The sequence below is a fragment of the Haliotis asinina genome, chromosome 7 (genome assembly GCF_037392515.1).
Source record: "Haliotis asinina isolate JCU_RB_2024 chromosome 7, JCU_Hal_asi_v2, whole genome shotgun sequence".
NCBI classification, from domain to species: domain Eukaryota; kingdom Metazoa; phylum Mollusca; class Gastropoda; order Lepetellida; family Haliotidae; genus Haliotis; species Haliotis asinina.
Genome location: NC_090286.1, coordinates 11,475,626 through 11,495,324, shown reverse-complemented (window position 1 = coordinate 11,495,324; position 19,699 = coordinate 11,475,626). Strand labels below are relative to the sequence as shown.

General features: G+C 38.3%; 2 protein-coding genes across 2 annotated transcripts in view; both read left to right on the top strand.

Annotated features, from left to right (window-relative positions):
- Positions 1–3,322, top strand: part of LOC137290329 (uncharacterized) — a 36,936-nt gene extending 33,614 nt beyond the window's left edge. The window contains exons 26-27 of the mRNA XM_067821172.1: positions 327–459; positions 691–3,322. Coding sequence (XP_067677273.1) covers positions 327–459; positions 691–762 — 205 coding nt within the window. The 3' untranslated portion in view covers positions 763–3,322. The remainder of the gene's footprint in view (positions 1–326; positions 460–690) is intronic.
- A 2,878-nt stretch (positions 3,323–6,200) lies between these two features.
- The window catches only part of LOC137291286 (uncharacterized), a 98,827-nt gene continuing 85,328 nt past the window's right edge, over positions 6,201–19,699 (top strand). The window contains exons 1-3 of the mRNA XM_067822585.1: positions 6,201–6,326; positions 13,891–14,028; positions 16,218–16,421. Coding sequence (XP_067678686.1) covers positions 6,266–6,326; positions 13,891–14,028; positions 16,218–16,421 — 403 coding nt within the window. The 5' untranslated portion in view covers positions 6,201–6,265. The remainder of the gene's footprint in view (positions 6,327–13,890; positions 14,029–16,217; positions 16,422–19,699) is intronic.

The following is a 19,699-nucleotide window of genomic DNA, read 5'->3' as shown; positions in this document are numbered from 1 at the left end:
ATTCCTGGAAGTTGCAGGTTGCTAAATATCGTAGTGATTTTGTAATGGTCATGATCATTAGAATTGTGAAGGTTATTACAAATGTTTCAGCCACCGTCTGTATATCACGTTGTTTTGTGTGATAAGAATGTTTGGGTATAAAATTCTTTATTGCAAAGCCCAAAATTGACTCAAACGTTATAATGTGCATCGCAAACCATTCATACATTATATGCTGTTACTGCCATGTTTTATACGTCCATAACTATTCAAGTCATGCTACCCATCAAGACCTTTTTTCTGTCTTCTTAAGTTCACCCATGAGTGGCTTTAATTCTTCACTGCAGCTCTGTGAGCGAGGCAGGGTTCTTGGTCCTATTGGTGAACATCGCCAGCAGACTGCAGGACGACAGTAGGGTGGACGTCATCAGCAACATGCGACGTCTACACTCAACTCTTGGTGGACCTCCATTCTCTCAGGTCAGAAACAATTATGATATATTTATATATTTTGATGCTGGTATGTGGAAGTTACAGCTGACGTACAACAGATGAATGGTGTAAAGTATCTTTAGATCAAAGGTTTCATGATTGAACATCATTAAGATTGGGAGACATGCCTCCATGCTGATTTCAGACACAGTCGCACACATTGCAATAATGCCTATGAACCTTGAGTTTACAGATATGACGTGTTTGTTTCATTTTCAGGAGGATGTTCGCCGGTGCCTGGAGTTTGCTCAAAGACGACTGGAATCTGTTGAACTATATGCAAACTTGTAAAGCTGTAGTAACTTATGGTAGCTTTATGCAATATCATTTCTGATTGTTCGGAATGTCATGCATGTAGAGCTTTGCCAGCTAGTTCAAACATTCCCAGAACACAATATCAATAATATAATTTTGACAATGGAAAATACTTAGCAGATAAGACAGTACAAGTCTCAGGATAGATATCAGTTGTATATACACTATATACACAATTTATAACAGTTGATATACCCGACGTAAAAAAGCCGTTTTAGGTTATTAAAGTTTCATGACAGTTTCTACACAATTAAAAAAGAAACAAACTACAAACAAAGAAAAAAAAACAACCCCCATTATTCAACAAAACACTACAACCCAAAGAGAACAAAAACTAACAAACAAACAATTAGAACAAAAGCAAAAACACAACAAAACAAAGAAAGGAGAAAACAAAAAGAATAAAACATTCTGTAATATTCTATTATCTTGAATGTCCTTCGTTGACAAGGTTTTATAAATTATAGGTTTCAAAATATTTCATTTATCATTCAAACTGTTTAAGAGACCGGATATGATGTTAAAAAGTCAGAACAATACAAAACGTATTATGTCACCTTTAGAAATTTATATTGTTGTTTGTACGTGCATACACATATAGGTCTGAGGATGTTTCTGTGGTTAAAGGCGTATCGGCTACCGACGAGTTCTACATCAAAGCAGTGTTGATATGCAGAGTACGCACAGCGAACTATTTTACACTGCTGTAAGTTCACAATGCGGTTTACCTGTGAAAGAGTGAATACGTAAAATGGTGAACAGAAATTGCATAAAACAGTGTCATTGATATGATTCATGTGTAATTATTATAACTATAAACTAGACTGCTTAGGTTCTGTTGAATTCTAAACAGTCAGCCCGAGAAAACATCTGTCGATGTGTATCCCACGGGAGATCTGTGCGTATCTTGCCTAATGTTTATCTAAAGAACATAACAGTTTAACCTACGTGAGAGTAGTACATGACGAGGAAAATCCTCAAAGACATAAAACACTCGACACAAAACATATTTTATCATCAACTAATCCATCCTTCCTTAATATTACATCTGGTACCAGTCATACTTCTGATTCTGTGACTAAATACGAGACACACAGTGTAGATGGATATATAGGAATATATATAACGCTCCTAATGTGCATGCAATTATCTCCTTTACCAAGAGTAGCACTTTATGCGTTTACATTTTAGATGACACTACTTTGTAAATTATTTAATTTTTTAAAATTATTTTACAGTTATTATTTTACAGCGTTAATTCTCATTTAATTTTTTAAAAAAGAAATTGATTTTTTGGTGGAATTTTGAATATCATGTTGTGTAAATAGATGTATTTTAATGATTGGTAGTTTGGATTAGTAACTTGAGTTGTTGGTGGCTGTACCCTCAAAGGGGGTTGAAGTATTGTAAAATTATTGTGCTCCTGAGAGGGTGCGTAAGTCCAAAAACATTCACAGTAAATTTAAGTCTACCAGGATTTTAATCGTAGTGTTCATGTTATTTTAATTTTTGCTAACTTTTCGTACAATGGCCAGCAGCTGAAGGGATGGTGTAAATCCAACTGGGGTCCATATAGGTAGCAAAGGTACTGTAAGTCCCCATGGTTCCTAGTGTGGTGATCTACCTTCTGTTGTTGGCGATCTATAGCCCGTTTTTATACTGTATTGTCTAAATAGTGCTATTAGTTTTAACTTCCCATGCTAGTTTTAATTGAAATTGTGATATTCTAGTTGTTTTACTTTCCTTCGTTGACAGGTTTTATAATGTATATATGCTCTCTTTCATTGTTGAATGTTCTCGTCACGATATGGCTGAGATATTGCCTTTGTGACGTTAAATATTAACTCACTAAATTTTTTGTTTGATATCAGCCTTCTGCTCATTTGTCAAATATTTCAATTGTTTGCCGTCTTATTTATCTGCATAGACTGGAAGCTTAGCATATGTGGCACCCAGCCAGGGCCATGCATGTAACAAAAGTAGGGTTGGTCAACAACAGTTGAGAAATCAACCTCGACCACCCGATCTCGTTAATCGCCACTTACGACAAGCATGGATTACAGAAGACTAATGGTAAGCTAAATGTTCTTTGACCGTGTCTGCCGTTATGACATGGTGGCCTAGATCATTTCTTCAATCTACAACGCGTATTTATATTGTTTTGTTTTGTTTAGAAATCCATATTTAGAGGTAGATTAAATTCTTGTTCTTTGTTATTTGAGTTCTTTTGTACTGTGCTTTGTTTTCATGTGGCTATGACTTAAATGTATTTATCACGTATTTAGAACTCGTTTCTGTCACGATGTGGCTGAAATATTGACGATTTGAAGTTTTAAGTCGCTCAATCTTCTCGATAAAGACTTTAAAAGAGCCAGATACAGATTTGTGCGTGTCTGTAAGTATTGCAATGCAGTTTCTCATATCGATATCAAACATGATAGTAATGCATTGAAACTGTGCTCAAGTCAAGATAGTTTAATCGTTTCAACATCTGTGTTCGTTGTGATCGCCAAATTGTAAATAAAGAATAACATAGGGTCAGAGTCATGTGTTGTTTTAGAACGCCAGCTATATATTCTTTTTCTTCCTGAAGATGTATGATGTTGACAAGTTTACAAGTGGAGTCTGCTGATGGCTTCCGGTCTTTTACGACTGGTACCCCGAGGTCTCAAAAGAATCTACGAATAAATACAGTTAGGATAAATATATAATACTACATTTCTATGTGTCAAGAAGAAGGCGGTGACTGAGTGGTTGGGCAAGACCATGGCTCCGTGAGAACCAGTCTCTCGACATGTAGTTCATTGCCTGGACAGCCTTGTCTCCTGACACTGTTGGCCATTTTCTTTGTGTTTCAGAAAAGGTCAGTGGAAATAAGGCTATCATTACAACTGCCAGGTAGTTCATCAAACATTATCATTTTCCATCCATCATTATCAGTTTCCAAATAGTATATTATCCACATAGCGTCTTGGATATACTTGGTAATATTTTGTAACGGAACATTTTTCAAAATTGTCTCCCTATTGGGAAAGTAGCGGCTATAAAAGTCAACGTCTTGATGAAGAACGTACACCAAATGTAGAAATACTGAAGGAAGCAGAATTCTGAATTAATAAGGAAACACTTGTAAAAGTTAACAACCCGAACCTGCCAAATGTAGAGTTCCAACTACAGTGAGTGAGTTTAGTTCAGCAATATTCCAGCTATATGGCGGCATTCTGTAAATAATCGATTCTGGACTAGACAGTCCATTGATCAACAGCATGAACATCAGTTGGGAACCGTTGACTTGTGTCAACCAAAGCAGCGAGCCTGACCACTCGATCCCGTTAGTCGCCTCTTACGACAAGCTTAGTCACCTTTTACAGGAGTAAACATATTTATAGTAATTAATTATCGTATTGCCCAAATCTATGTATCCTATTCAAGAGGTACGTAAGTCCCAAAACATTTGAAGTCAAATTTGATTTTCCATTTTGTCTTAGCCGTAGGATATGTGTCATTTTAATTTGTGGCTAATCTTGCATACAATCACCAGCAGCTGAGGGGATGATGTAAATCCAGCTAGGGACCATGCAGGTAGCAGAAGTACTGTAAGTCCCCATGGCCCCTAGTATGGTGATCTACCTTCAGTTGTTGGTGATCTATATAGCCTGTTTTTATATTGTATTGTCTGAATAGGAATATTAGTTTTAACTTTTCACGCTAGTTTTATTTCTTATTGTGATATTCTAGTTGTTTTACTGTCTTTCGTCGATAGGTTTTATCATATACATAGATTCCTTTTTTAAGAATGCTCTCGTCACGATATGGCTGCAATACTGCCGATGTGACGTTAAATGTTAACTCACTCACTGACTCCTATTCAAGACTAGTTGTCTCAAGTATTTAACTACTGGCAAGATGGAACCGACACCATCCTATATCCCTAACAAACTTTTAGGATGGCTTTTCGACAAAATACTTCGTAGAAACAAAGAAACGGCCTTGAATTTACAAAAACCGTTATCTGACAATTTGAACGGAATTAACGTCTGTTGTTTCAAACGCTGGATGATGTGTTTGATGTAAAAAGCAACCTTAATCTTGTCCACCATTCTTTGCCTTGGATCTTTCCGTACATCTCCAAATAACAGTTATTTTGTCAGACACATCTTATTGTCCACAGGCAATAACAAATTATATAAAGATTAAATCTCATAACCATCCATTTGTACTTGAGGTATTAAATGTTCTTGAACTTAGTAATGTATCAAACATTGTAAAGCTGCTAAGAACTCATTTTTAACCTTTATGATAAACCAGGTGGTGGAAAAATAACCATATCACTTGACACCCGACACTGTTGATGTATCATTTGAAAGCATCGATCGTTCTATAACCAACACTCCCTGAGATCAGATGTATAGCGGCAATGAATTAGGTGACAACCATAAAGGTGACACAACAGTCATGTGTCTAACAATCGGCACAAAAGCATGGATCATTGCCCATGAGGAACTCTTCCTTGGTGAAAGCAGTGACATCCAAACAATGCCAGCGGTATGATTTGCTGACAAAAACATTTGACATTTGTTCGTACGATAACAAACTCGAAGGTAATACAGTATGTCTCATAGAAATACTAAACACACAAGACCAGCCATGGGTGGAGCTAACAGGGAAGTTGTGTATGGAAATATAACATTTGGAAAATGGTTGCTGTTAACAAAAGAAATCGCATAGAGATTAGAGCCAACAAAGAGTATCAATTGACTTTTATCAGTGGGCTGAACAAGCAAACCATTCACATGTTTGTATTTCAAGTGCCGATTGTGTTATTTGATCTGTGAAAACATTTTGTGTGATCATTTAACTCAAGCAATATTGTTTACAACAATGTAGGTTATATTATAATATAACTTCTGCACAAAGTGCAATAATGATCAATGACAAGCAAGTGGAGTAGGAAGGCTTCACATTTTTATATACATTACAACAGGAGTGGTTCCTAATTTTCAGCGATCCATTTATTAAATTATTCCTGTTTCTTTCAACTTTTTTCGTCCATTATATTGTCATTTATTCGATATTCAAAGCCGGAAATTCTTTGGCTTTGACCTTACGAATATGAATAGCAAATGTCATCTACAACTTGCCCTTAACATTCCAATGGTTTGATTTCATATGACTTTAAGGTTGTGTGGAATACTGTTTCTTACCTGCGTCACTGTGTCAGCTTAAAGCACACATAAAGCCCATTTGATATTATTCATTCATTGTGACGAAAATACATTGAATCATGTAACTTCCTTGTTCAAACGCTAAACATGTTCTACATCCAGTTTACAATTATACGATTACATTAATACGTCCTTGTCATTCAAAAAGCTGTGCACGTAAGTCATGCATATATAGTTGACTGATAGTTATACAGGTGCACTGGGTAGGAGGTTGTGATTAACATGATTTGTAAACACGATCCTGGCTGTTCAACATGACTGGCTTTGGGATCTTTGGTGTTGCAATTCTCACGGGATTGATACAGCTGTCATCGGGTGAGTGTACTTAGGTTATATCCTTATATTGATTTTATGTTTTCCTGTTGGCCTAGGTCAAGATATCCTTCATCGTCCATGTAAAAGGTGTAGCAGTTGGATTAGAGACGCGCGCCGTACAAGGAAGCAAATAATGTCACTAATCCAACTTGCTATGATGTAATGCAAAACATTTGAGTGTTTGATAAACAATGAAATGGCAAATGAGAATCACATTCGTTGCCTTGTCAGCATGGTTTAGTTCCACCCCTTTTAACAATTTGAAACGTTTTTGAGACTTTATGTTGTATTCTGTAAGAAGAACATGAGTCCCTGTTGTGTCATATCAGTGGAGTGTAGACGATTAACCTGCAGTGACACAAGGCCATAGCTTCTGGGCGAACCAGTAAACCATGCAATTCCTGGTTCTGGATGTCAATCCAGTGATCAAGACATCCAGGGAGAAATGGGACCGTAACATTACCGACTACTACAGGACGCTATTATTCATGAACCATTGAGTAGCATTTATTGAATAACATGGCAGGCGCATCACATGTTTGCTTCGTGTTTCAATGCTATTACGACCTTTACATTGCTTAATATTTACCTGTGTCCACTGACAGTAAGCATAAAAACTGATACCATTATTTAACCCTGAATGAGCACAAGGACGTCATATCTATAGTGGTAACTTTGAATCAATATTCTATTGAGCTCCATTTGCACGTATCAGGAGGGCTATTCGGGCGTATGATTCAGGGCGGAATGTGATTACACAATGAGAAAGTGTTTTCTCTATGTAACACAGAATAGTTGAATCAGGCAGGTGTTTTACAAAGAGAGCCTTGTTGCTTCGACGGCCGTAAGTCTATGGTAACTATAGGACCTTGGGCAGAGAATCCAGTACGGCACCCAGTACGTGCTAAACTGTTAGCCCAATCTCAAGTCAGCTGATCAAAAGTTTGCAACGTATATATTATGATTGTTGAATGATGGCACATTTTTACGTTACCCTATGAGATACGAACTCGTCATGACCATGAAATCGCAAATCCTTCTATTCATTCGGAAGAGTCGTATTAAAAGAATATCAGTTTGGAGACCCTGCATCTGTTTGTATCACTGTAATGTCTTTTGTCTCTTCCCTGGCTGGGGACGGTGGGGTAGCCTAATGTTTAAAGCGTTCGTTCGTCACGCCTAAGTCCCGGGTTCGATTCCCCACATGGGTACAATGTGTGAAGCCTTGATATTGCTGGAATATTTCTAAAAAGCGGCGTAAAACTAAACTCACTCACTCACACTCACTCACTTCCCTGGCTTCTGCTCTCCTGAACAGATACTAGTAACAGATGTATGCAGAAAATCTCTGTCCGTGGCTCTGTCCTAGTTCCTGTCCACCAGCACACTCTGAAGACCTGTAATAGCTGTTTCCATCACTGTTACTTTGTCTTATGCTTCTTGAATCTCATCTCCCTATACTCCTCCTTCGGGCGTCCGTGGCGAGCCACCTCCTCGTGGTGGGTGCTGGGTAACGCGAGAGCTCGCCGACACCCCCGTTGTGGACCCGGGGGGATATTTGGTCCACCAAACCGTCTGACGTGGGCTGCGGCCCTGTGTAGGTGGAGGACGGGAGTCTGGGGGTTGAGGACACTGGGGGCCTGTGACCGCGTTCCCTTTGCTCAACACACCCCTTCGACCCTTACTTCACCTAGACGGGAGGTTGAATGGGCCCGATTCAACCAATCGGCTGGTCACGCCATGCCCTGTCCTTAGAACTATTTTTTGCACAGTTATCTGTTATACAAAATATTTTCAAATTATTCCTGATCTTATATTGCTTAGAGTCCTAAGCCAGAAACTCTGAATTCTGCATGCCTCCAATTACCTGTTTAGGGCTGAACCAGCCTGACTGTGCTTTTTGGTAGGCAAATATGGCTAATCACGTTGTAGTATACCACTCTTGAAGCCCTGGTGTTGTAGATGGTTGCCTCTGCAACATCGTCCTTGTTGACACTCGATGGCGGGTGGGGGTCAAGGGTGCTGAATATTATTCACACGCCATGTCTCAAAACCCCAATCCTGGTTCATTGAAGGCAAATAAACGTCGCCACGTAGAATCTTTATCCTCTGATGAAGACGTTTCTTCAGATGTGGCTAATTCTTGGCCAAAGTTAATTGTTATCTCTTCTTCTGACGGAAACTCACTAAAACTTAATCCTTTCGCTGTGTCCAAAGGCATTCAAAGTGTATGTGGAGAGGTGAAAAATGTCACTGTTCTCCGAAGTGGTTCACTGCTTGTTGAATGTGCACGGAGGCAACAATCTGTCAATTTGCTGAACCGTCAGCAATTTGTTAACACCAAAGTTGTTGTCACGGTGCACAAGTCACTCAATTCATGTAGAGGAATAGTGCGGGATTATCCAAAGTGTCTGTCTGACATGACAGAAGATGAAATATCAGCTGCTTTAAAAAGTCAAGGTGTTACATCTGTAAAACGGTTCACTAGGAAACAGGATGACACTATTGTCAAAACACACACATACCTCCTTACATTTGCCTTGTCTTCTTTGCCCAAATCTATAAAGGCCGGGTATTATAACATTACCGTGGAAGTGTATATAGCAACACCACTGAGATATTTTAAATGCCAAAGATTTGGTCATGGTACCAAGACTTGCAATCACAAGGTTTTCTGTGTCCGTTCTGCGTCCATGACAGCTCTGACTGCAATAATGAAATCAAGTGTGCTAAATGTCACGGACCGCACTTAGCATCATCCAAATCATGTCCCAGTTTTGAAACCCAAGCAATATCTCTTTCAATGAAGCAAGAAAATTAGTTTCCTACTGCTTCTACTTACTCTGCTGCAGTTTCTTTAACTCAGCAAACTCAAGTTTCACCTGTTGTCACAAGACAATCAGTCTCATGTCAAACAGATTTGTCATGGGTGACAGATAAGCAGATAAGCCTTGATAACTTTATCTCTTCTCCAACCTTGCAGAAATGTTCATCAGTCTCTCAGACGGACGATCTCCCTGAACCGCTATCTGTCCATACGCTTCATTCTACAAGTGACCAAGAAAATGAGAAAAGTCAACTATCAAGAAATAAAAAGAAACATTCAAAGAAAAAGGGTAAAACGCTTATGCATTTGGAGGTGCCTTCCACTTTAGAAGCCCCTGTGACGGTTCATAATTCATTTGAACCGCTTGAGATGGATATCACTTCCTCACACTGTATCGTGCATGGGAGTGGTCCTTCTATATGTCCTAGATCCCCAGTTCAGCCCCCACGAGTGGCTCAAATCTCATTCAATGGAATTGCAGAGGACTCAGGAAAAATTTCAATGAGATACAATTATTAGTCCAAGATATTCAGCCCATAGCAGTTTGTCTCCAATCGACGTATCTTAAATCTACTGACGACTTTGCTTTAAGAAGATACAACTGTTACCATTCCTTCTCTCCACCAGGAGATAAGGCTTCAGGAGGATCTTCTATTTTGATTCGTCAGGATGCCATAAGCAGCTCCATTCCTCTTAAGACAAATCTCCAAACTGTTGCTGTACGGTTGACTATGCACATTGTATTTCCTCTGTGTTCATTGTATATCCCTCCATCTACTACACTGCAACAATCTGATCTTCAACAGCTATACGATCAGCTTCCTAGGCCCTATGTTATCATGGGGAACCTGAATGGACACAACCCTCTTTGGGGAAGCATAAATGCAAACACCAAAGGGAGAATACTCGAGGAATTCATAAATGACAATAATCTGTGCATATTTAATGACGATTCAAACACGTACTTACATCCTGCCACTGGAACGTATTCAGCACTGGACCTTTCTCTTACAGATGCGAACTTATTAACTGAATTTGAATGGTCAGTTTATGACGACCTTTCTGGCTGCGATCATTTTCCCACTGTTCTGACAGCGACCAGCCCACATGCTGATTCATCGTCATCTAGGTGGAATTTTAAAAAAAGCTAACTGGCACCTGTATGAGGTATTGTGTTCTTCAAATCTAACTCCTGACCATTTTAATAATACCGAAGATCCAATTCAGTTATTTTCAGATAAGCTCAATGCCATAGCTGATCACGCAATAACTAAGTCCTCTTCAAATCCTCTGCAAATCCTCACATTCGTAAACCATGGTTTACCAATGAATGTAAACAAGCCAGAAAGTGTAGGAAGAAAGCTGAAAAATACTTTTGTGGACATGCTACAGTCCACAATTTAGACAAAGTAAAACTTTCAAATGCCAAGGCTCGACGTGCATTCAAACAAAATAAACGTCAGTCTTGGCGCAACTATGTTTCCAAAATCAGTTCTCGTACACCGATTTCAAAAGTGTGGAATATGATTCAACGTATCAAGGGTAAAGGTTCGAAATCTTCCGTTCATCATCTCAAGGATGGTGACTCTTTATTGACAGGAAAGGCTGACATTGCCAACAAACTTGGTGAAACACTAGCTAAGCATTCCTCTTCAACCAACTATGTCCCTGAGTTTCAGACATACCAGAAACAACAAGAAAAAAAAAGAATTAATTTTAACTCGGACGATGGTGAGGATTACAACGAACTACTTTCACTACATGAGCTACATATAGCCCTTGAGCAAGCTCATGATACAGCAACAGGAGATGATAATATTCACTATCAGCTCTTGAAGCATTTATCGGAATCATGTTTGGAAACACTTCTACACATTTTTGATACTATAGCGGACTTTGGGGGATTTCCCATTTTCGTGGCGTAATGCCATTGTCATCCCTATACCAAAACCTGGCCGGGTTCACTCTGATCCGTCTAGCTACGGACCAATTTCTTTAACGAGCTGTGTCTGCAAAACCATGGAACGAATGGTAAACAATCGTTTAATTTGGTATCTTGAAACCAACAATCTTATTACAAATATTCAATGTGGTTTCAGGTTTCAAGTACCATTGATCATTTGGTACGTTTAGAATCCTTTGTCAAAAATGCTATCGTCAATAAACAACATGCTGTATCAATTTTCTTTGATCTCGAGAAAGCTTATGATACGACCTGGAAGCATGTATTTTAAAGGATTTACAGGATATGGGTTTGAGAGGCCGTTTGCCTCTTTCTTTATCACAGTTTTTAAAAGACCGGCAATTTCAAGTCCGAGTGGGTTCAACCCTGTCTGATCATTACAATCAGGATCAGGGTGTCCCTGAAGGTAGTATTTTGTCTGTCACTTTATTTAGTATTAAGATCAACAGTTTATCTAAAGTTTTAAATGATTCAATTGGTGGATCATTATTTGTGGATGATTTTAATATTTCTTGTCGTGGTAAAAATATGCACACTATTGAAAGACAACTGCAGTTATGTCTCAACAGAATAAATAAATGGCGTCTTGAAAACGGCTTTAAATTTTCTAAATCCAAAACTAATTGCATACACTTTTGTAGAAAATATAAGCCGCATAAGGACCCTGAACTATTTTTAAATGGCACTCCCATCAAAGTTGTAAAGGAGGCCAAGTTTGGGGGTTTAATTTTCGATTCTCATTTAACGTTCTTACCACACATTAAATCCCTTAAAGCTAAATGCCTGAGGGCACTAGACTTGTTAAAGGTTGTTTCAAATTCAAAGTGGGGAGGGGATCAAGCTACCCTCCTTCAACTATACAGATCATTAGTACGATCTAAACTTGATTATGGTTCCATCGTATATGGTGGAGCCTGTAAAAGCAACCTTAAACTTTTAGATTCCGTCCACCACCAAGGTCTAGGACTTTGTCTTGGATCTTTCAGAACTTCGCCTGTTGACAGCCTTTATGTCGAGGCTGATGACCAACGCCGTATAAAATTATCTTTGCAGTATATCACACAACTATGTTCCAATGAGTCAAATCCTGCATATGACTGTGTCTTCAATCCTCTCTATGAGGATTTGTAGGATAAGAAGTCTTCTCTTGTTCTGCCTCTTGGAGTAAAACCTTTTCTTTCTGCTGCTGGCATTGAGCTAGATAATATAGCTCCTTCTCGCTTGTTTTCGTCTCCTCCTTGGCAACTGGTTAGGCCACAAGTTGACCTTACATTAAGTAAATATAAAAAATGAGAAACTAATGACTTACAATACAAACAGGAAAATAATCAATTAAAAAGTAAGTATAGTACATATAAATCCTTGTTTACAGATGGGTCCAAGGATGGCTTGTGCCACTGTCATTGGATCCAGAACAATATCTTCTAGATTACCAAATAGCAGTTCCATTTGTACAGCAGAAGCACATGCCACAATAACAGCCCTAAACTATATTAAAAAACACTCTAAATATAAACATTATATAATTTATTCAGACTCTCTTTCATGCCTCCAGGCTATTAAAAATGTATCTTCTCAACATCCACTTTTAGTTGACATTGTTGAATTGTATAATGATCTTGCTACTGGCCAATGTGACATTGTCTTTTGTTGGTTACCCAGCCATGTAGGAATCTCTGGTAACACAATGGTAGATCGTGCTGCCAAGGTAGCACTCAACAAATCTGTTACACCTCTTCTCATCCCCTATTCTGATTATAAGGCCGTTATAAGATCATATATCCGAGATCTAATGCAAAAGAAGTGGAACACCCAAGTGGGTATCAATAAATTACATGGAATAAAGCCCTCTATCGGTTATACCCACTTGGGTTGTCAGTACAGATTTGAAGAGGCTGTTATGCGACGATGTCGCATTGGCCACACGCGATATACTCACAAACACTTGTTAAAAGGTGAGGATCCTCCGTTTTGTATCCCTTGTGATGAGAGAATCACTGTTATGCATGTCCTGCTTGATTGTGTTGATTTTGCCATCACAAGGGATAAATATTTCATTGTGAAAACTGTAAAGGATCTTTTTTATAACGTTAATCATCATTTAATAATTGAATTTGTAAAGGAAATAGAATTGCTACATAAATTCTGAATATGTTTTGTACATAGATAATATATCTTTTAAGCATGGTATTGTAAATTTGCAATTGCGATCGTTAGTGGCAGTGCCCTCGAGGGGGGTTGAAGTAGCGTAAAATTATTGTCCTCCCTAGAGGGTACGTAAGTCCTAAAAACTTTCAAAGTCAATTTTGCTGAACCATACTTTTTAGTCGTAATGTGTTTGTTGTCTTAAATTCTGGCTAAATATTCCTATCACTGCCAGTGTCTGAAGCGATGGTGTAAATCCAGCCAGGGTCCATGCAGGTAGCAAAGGTACTGTAAGTCCCCATGGACCCTGGCATGGTGATTTACCTTCAGCTGCTGGTGATGTATATAGCCCGTGTTTTATCTTGTCTTGTCCAAATAGTTCTATCAGTTTTACCGTTCTACACTAGTTTTATCCGTAACTGTGATATTCTAGTTGTTTTACTGTCCTTTGACGACAGTTTTTTTATAGTATGCACATTTCCCATTTCAATTTCTAATCTGTTCTCGTGACGATATGGCTGAAATATTGCCGATGTGACGTTAAATATTAACTCACTCACTCACTCACCCTTCGGGTTCCGCTCACCAGAGCAGGTTGTAGTGCTAAATATCACTTTATCTAATCCTAGGTTCCTGTACAGAAGGAATGTTTGGAGACTCCTGTAGATACTTCTGTCACTGTAGGACATCTTGTAACGTGACAACAGGTGCATGTTCAGGTCCCTGCAACTCTGGTTGGATTAAAGGAGGAAGCATGTGCCAGAAACGTAAGTATCACACACGTGTTATCGCTTTCATTTTTAGTATGCAATATCTTACATTCTCGTCTTTTTAAAGATCACGACAATGGTCATGCTTCTGGGTGACTTAGCGATCAAATATCGTTTAATGCCGCACTAGCAATGTAGCAGCATTTCTGACCATGCTTCAGAAGTGCTGCCATGGACATAGTCACGCAGTGTCAAGATGTTAAATTAAGTCCTAAAGATTAAGCATTTCCGCAAGTATTCCAGTTAATATTTTGTATAACATATTTCATAAAGAAACGAATAAAACCAGTATATAAACTATAAGTAACAGAGCCAATGTCTGTAATATTCATGTATGTGGATATGTATAGTAAGAAATGTAAAGTCACAGAAACATGATACTGTGTGTTCTGATCTGTTACAACTCTCATCCACAGGTTGTCATTGTTTACACATTCCACATACATGGAAAGTTATCAAGAAGTGCTGTAATAGGTAAAAGAGACGTTACACAATATTACACATCCATTACCAAGGACATAGGGTATTATAGACATGACACGGTATTTGTATGTTCAGAAACTGTTTGAGATAATGTTCATGTTACACAATCATTATGCATTAGGCAGGTTATCAGCAAATTTACAACCCAAGGTTAGAAGCTCCAAGAAAAGATAATTAATTTAGAAACATATACGACTTGATAACTTAAGACGATGCGTCATAATGATATTGCAAATCAAAAACACATAAAAACGGTTAAACAAAGCCGGACTACTGTATACATGTACATGAATAAATCCCCACTGATCACATAACTAAGAGTTTGGTGAGAGATGGACACTGTTCTTTACGTGCGTATTGCTGGAACAGGTGAAGGGATCCCGATGGCAGTGTAGCATCGAAGTAAACACTCGTACATAAAAACTCGATAAAACGGAACAAGTGCATATGTGATAATGACTGTCAATATAGATACATATACTTCCGCACAGTATCTGTTTTCAAGTATTTGGAAACACAATGTTGTCACAGATAACGCTGCATTTTCCCTGCACTTTATTTATGTGTTTTGCTCATCATTGATCATGGTTGAGGTAATGCAGATAAGCTTTCAATCAACAATCTGATGCGAGAAGGTTAATGTCAAGCGATCGAATAATTGACGCGAGCAATGAAAATTCTATCATATCACTGAGCCGGGGTACATGATACAAGTCATAATAAACTCACTCACTCACTCACAAGTCATAATGACCACGATTAAGATTTTAAAACTCGTAAAACGTGACATCCTAACAATCAAGTGTGGTGAATCGAGGGATCACCTCAGCGGACAGTACATTTTGCTGCAATCACAGAAGTGAAGGAGGCATAGAAATGCAAGAAAGCTTTATTCAAAATATTAGTAATGGTCTGGTCTTGCAGTGACATGCACAGGGAGAGCCGTTCCAGGCATTGACTTAAATAAGCCTCTTTGTATTTAGAGAACATACTACTTAATAACAACATCTGGAGTTTACGGAGTAGGTACCCGTCAGAGGCTGTGGACGGAGACTGTACCATAAATAGTTTAGAAAAAACTTTTTCCAACTTTTTCGTACAAACCATTATGCAGTGCATGGTAATCCAAGTATTCACACTGTATAAAATATTTTAATAAGGCAGAGGGTTTGTATGGTTGTAGTTATCATTACATCATGAACTAGAATATTACTGTCAACCTGTGTATTAACCGGATATGTTGCAGACTTGTTTTCACATAACATCCGAATGTCACTTTTAGCTTGACACCAGAAACTCTACACCAAAACGTCGCTTTATGCAATAAACACAAAGTGGTTGTCTATAAAGTGGCATGCATCATGTTCTGCGAACCAAATTAGAATACCAATGATACAACTGCTTTTGTTTTCACGTAACAATGTCACCCGCCCAGTACAGGATCATTTTCAGTTTTAGATAATACATGGCATTGTATGGACGGTTAACGTTGTGATTGACATAGGTATTGTACTACACAGAAACATTGCACTGAACATGACAGCATCAACATCTAGACGTTTGTCTAACCGGCTGCATCCAGTGACGTGGATAGTGGATTATTGTCCTACATTGCACAGAAAAAACATGTTGAGTGCACGGAGACTTTACCCGTCAGGCGATAGATGGGATTAGTAACGTAACATTGTTATTGTAATTCGCAGAAAATATTGCACTGAACAAGTCAGCATCGATAACATCTGGTTCTGCTACTACCTGGAGCCCACAAAAGGCAGTGGATGGAAATAGTGACATTGATGGTGAGAATACAACCTGTTTCGTCGCTGGTGGATCTCAGTCAGACTGGACAGTGGATCTGGGCCGGGACTTCCAGCTCTATGACATCAGGATCTACAGTAGGCGTAATTGTAGGTATCCTGGCTTCACTATATCGTTTTATTCTTGCATTATGTTTGTTTCCATATTTCATTGCAAAACGGCAATACACTCAACAGTTGAATCAAACCTGCTTAAAAATATATCAATATGACAACCACACGCTTATGATATCGTCATACATATGTATTCGAAGACAATGTTATAAAGTCTCTTGCGTTGGTACATACTTCGCTCTCTTTATATGAGCATGTACGAAGATCATACATCATGCCGCCCTCATCTGTATCTGTTTTATGTCATCTATACTAATATTCAGTTCACAAAATGTCTGTGTTACCCAAAAATACTAATGTTAGGAAATACTCAGATCATCCGGCGGCCCTATGAACTACATTTGAATTCTACTCATCATCTGACACTCAGATGTACGTCGTTTAAAGGAGTGTTAAAGTAAACGAATATTGAGCTGTCCACTTACATGTATTTCACAAGTAAGTAAATTTGGCTATTGTTTTCACGTGTTACTTAACATGTGTAACATAATGTTATGACACGCATTTAAGTACCCTTGAAATCTCGTATGACCAGGTTTAGGTTTCTCATATATATTTAGTACACGCGTAGATAGTTGGTAATGACTAGATATAGTTTTACAAGACTGACACTACTTTAACATGTTTTTCAAGGGTTCTGTAATGTAACTGTCACTCGGGGTTCATTAGCGCGTCCGACCACGCCATTGTGCATTGAGATTATTAGAAACACTTGGTGAAGTGAAACCCATGACCGAGCACCACTATTAACGTGCGTGTCTTTCTTGACACATGATGTCTGTTTAAAAGGTTCAAATGTCGGGTCTATGGGCCAGAGCGATTTGTACGATGGGGAGTGTGTGCAGGTGTGTGAAAAGGAGCGGGTGTGCGGTGGGATAGACATAGGGTGGGGTGGGGTGGGGTGGGTTGGTGTCGGTGGGTCTGTGATATTGTTAGGATACTGATAAGTCCTTCTGACCAGTACATGCAGTAGCAAAATCGTTTATACTTTTTGTAACGGAAATTACATGACAGTTTAGATAACTGACCTTAGGCACCCAAGCGGATGTGCTCACACGGACATGAACTGGCAGGTCCCTAATTTTAGAGCTCCCCTGTATAAGTTATCCGACTGGTCATGACTGAAGAAATTTCATTATCTATACTTTCACAGACTGTGATGTATTAATGATTCTCGGTGTAAATTACCGTTGTAAATATGTAAACATGAACGTACCTGGTATGACCTTTTTTTTTCGGAATTCGGTATTATCCCATACGGACGTTTTCTCAAATTTCGGAATATACTGTAGACCTATCTTGTTTCCACCTCAATAGAAAATTCTGGTGATTGGATTAGCTCATAAATAGGCAGTTTGGATAATTATTGAAAGCTTACTGCCTGACAGAATTTACGTTGCTCATGCGTTTTCATTTTCGCTTTTGCTTTTTGCTGTCTGATTTGATATGCTTTGTATAATTATGTTAATCATTTTTGTATCTCAATATCATGGAATATAATGTGTACGTATTAATGTGTACGTATTAATGTGTACGTATTAATGTGTACGTATTAATGTGTACGTATTAATGTGTACGTATTAATGTGTACGTATTACCAAAGCACCGAAACATATTATCTGTATGTATTGCTTGTAGTGGGTGAAACTGTACACTCAACGCCAAATGAAAGAGACCCGTTTTATTTTTGATGTGTAAAATTTATTCAAAATTGTTTAAAGTTATTCACGATTGTTTAACAACACCCAAAACACACCAGTAATGTCATTAGGAAAAAAATAACCTCGAGTTAAAAAATCTTGAAGGTTGTGCAAATGGTGACGTCGAAAGAATGTTTGCTTGTCACAGAGATACCATCAATAGTCTTATTAAACGTTTCAATGAGATTGACAGGACAGATTACCAACTAAGCAATGTATCCCTAAACGTTGACAAATGTGTTTTATCACTGGTATTGTTCAACACAAATGAAAACATATAACTTATAACCTGCAAGTGTTTACCAAGTGGCCTTACCATCAACATAAGCATATATGCAATTACTTTTATTTATTTTCATTGGGATTATTCGCAAAGGCTACTTTCTTGAGGCCTTGAGTGTACCTTCGTACAGAATTTTCAGGTTATAGAAACTGAAAATTACAAGATAAATGAAAAACTAAATTGGATAAAGACTGCAAACAATCTTTATTTATATTCCTGTTTTAAACTATCAGTGTGCAGATCATGTTACTAACATAAAATCTGAAGGGTGTATGGTGATAAAACTGGCTTCACTCTTGACTGTGCAATAAATGTGTCTTTGTATATCTTTTAACAGTATCAAAGAATGATGGGCTACGCTCGTGGTTAAAGTGTTCGCCTGTCAGGTCAAATTCACGACATAGTCACATTGGGACTGACGCTTTGTGTCTTGAAAATCTTGTTGTTATTTTGATAAACGGCAAAGATATCAATTTCAATAAAAAAGAGACGAAGTAGTCTGGAAGATTCACAGACCATCTATATCGGGGTGATACAGATGCAGGAAGCATCATCAATTATAAAATCACATTTCACAAATATCCGATGAAGGTTTAAATGACAAGCATATTTGTTGGTATCTTGCCAAGATCTGTCTCAACGCAATGTAACCAGAGTGCGGTGGTCACTGCCACAAGTAGCGAAATTCAGCCATTCCTGTACGTTACAGTAGTTGCTTATAGACTGACCGGTATGGAAAGAGTGGTGGGAAACACGTGCAAAGTATTTGTCACTTGAGATTATCTTTCATAAACACGTGTACATTTAACAAACACTTATCATTAGGTGCTACCAAAGCATTACAAAAAGGCCACATTTTCAGACAGCATAACATCACCTTTGGCCGTATTCCCAAATAATTTAACACAGAAAGTCTGTCAGGTAACGCAAAAGAAATAACCCCTGTGTTTTCACATATAATCATGACTGTAACAAAGCATCCACATGGAAAAACAATAACAATCGTCGCGGAAAGTCATGATATGGAGAATAACCTGTTTACTGTACATGGTAATGATTAGCGGTCAAAGATAAAGAATTTCAAGTGTTGTTTACGCCACATGGACGCCTTGTGCCATTTGATCATGATTCACAAACACATGCCCATGATGTGGCCGGAATCATGCCAGGAATGAACAGATATTTATTCAAACAGTTTTTTATTTAGGTGGCTTGAAACTCGCTTGCACAAAGCCTGTAGGGTTTGATCACAATACTTTTCATTTTGCAAC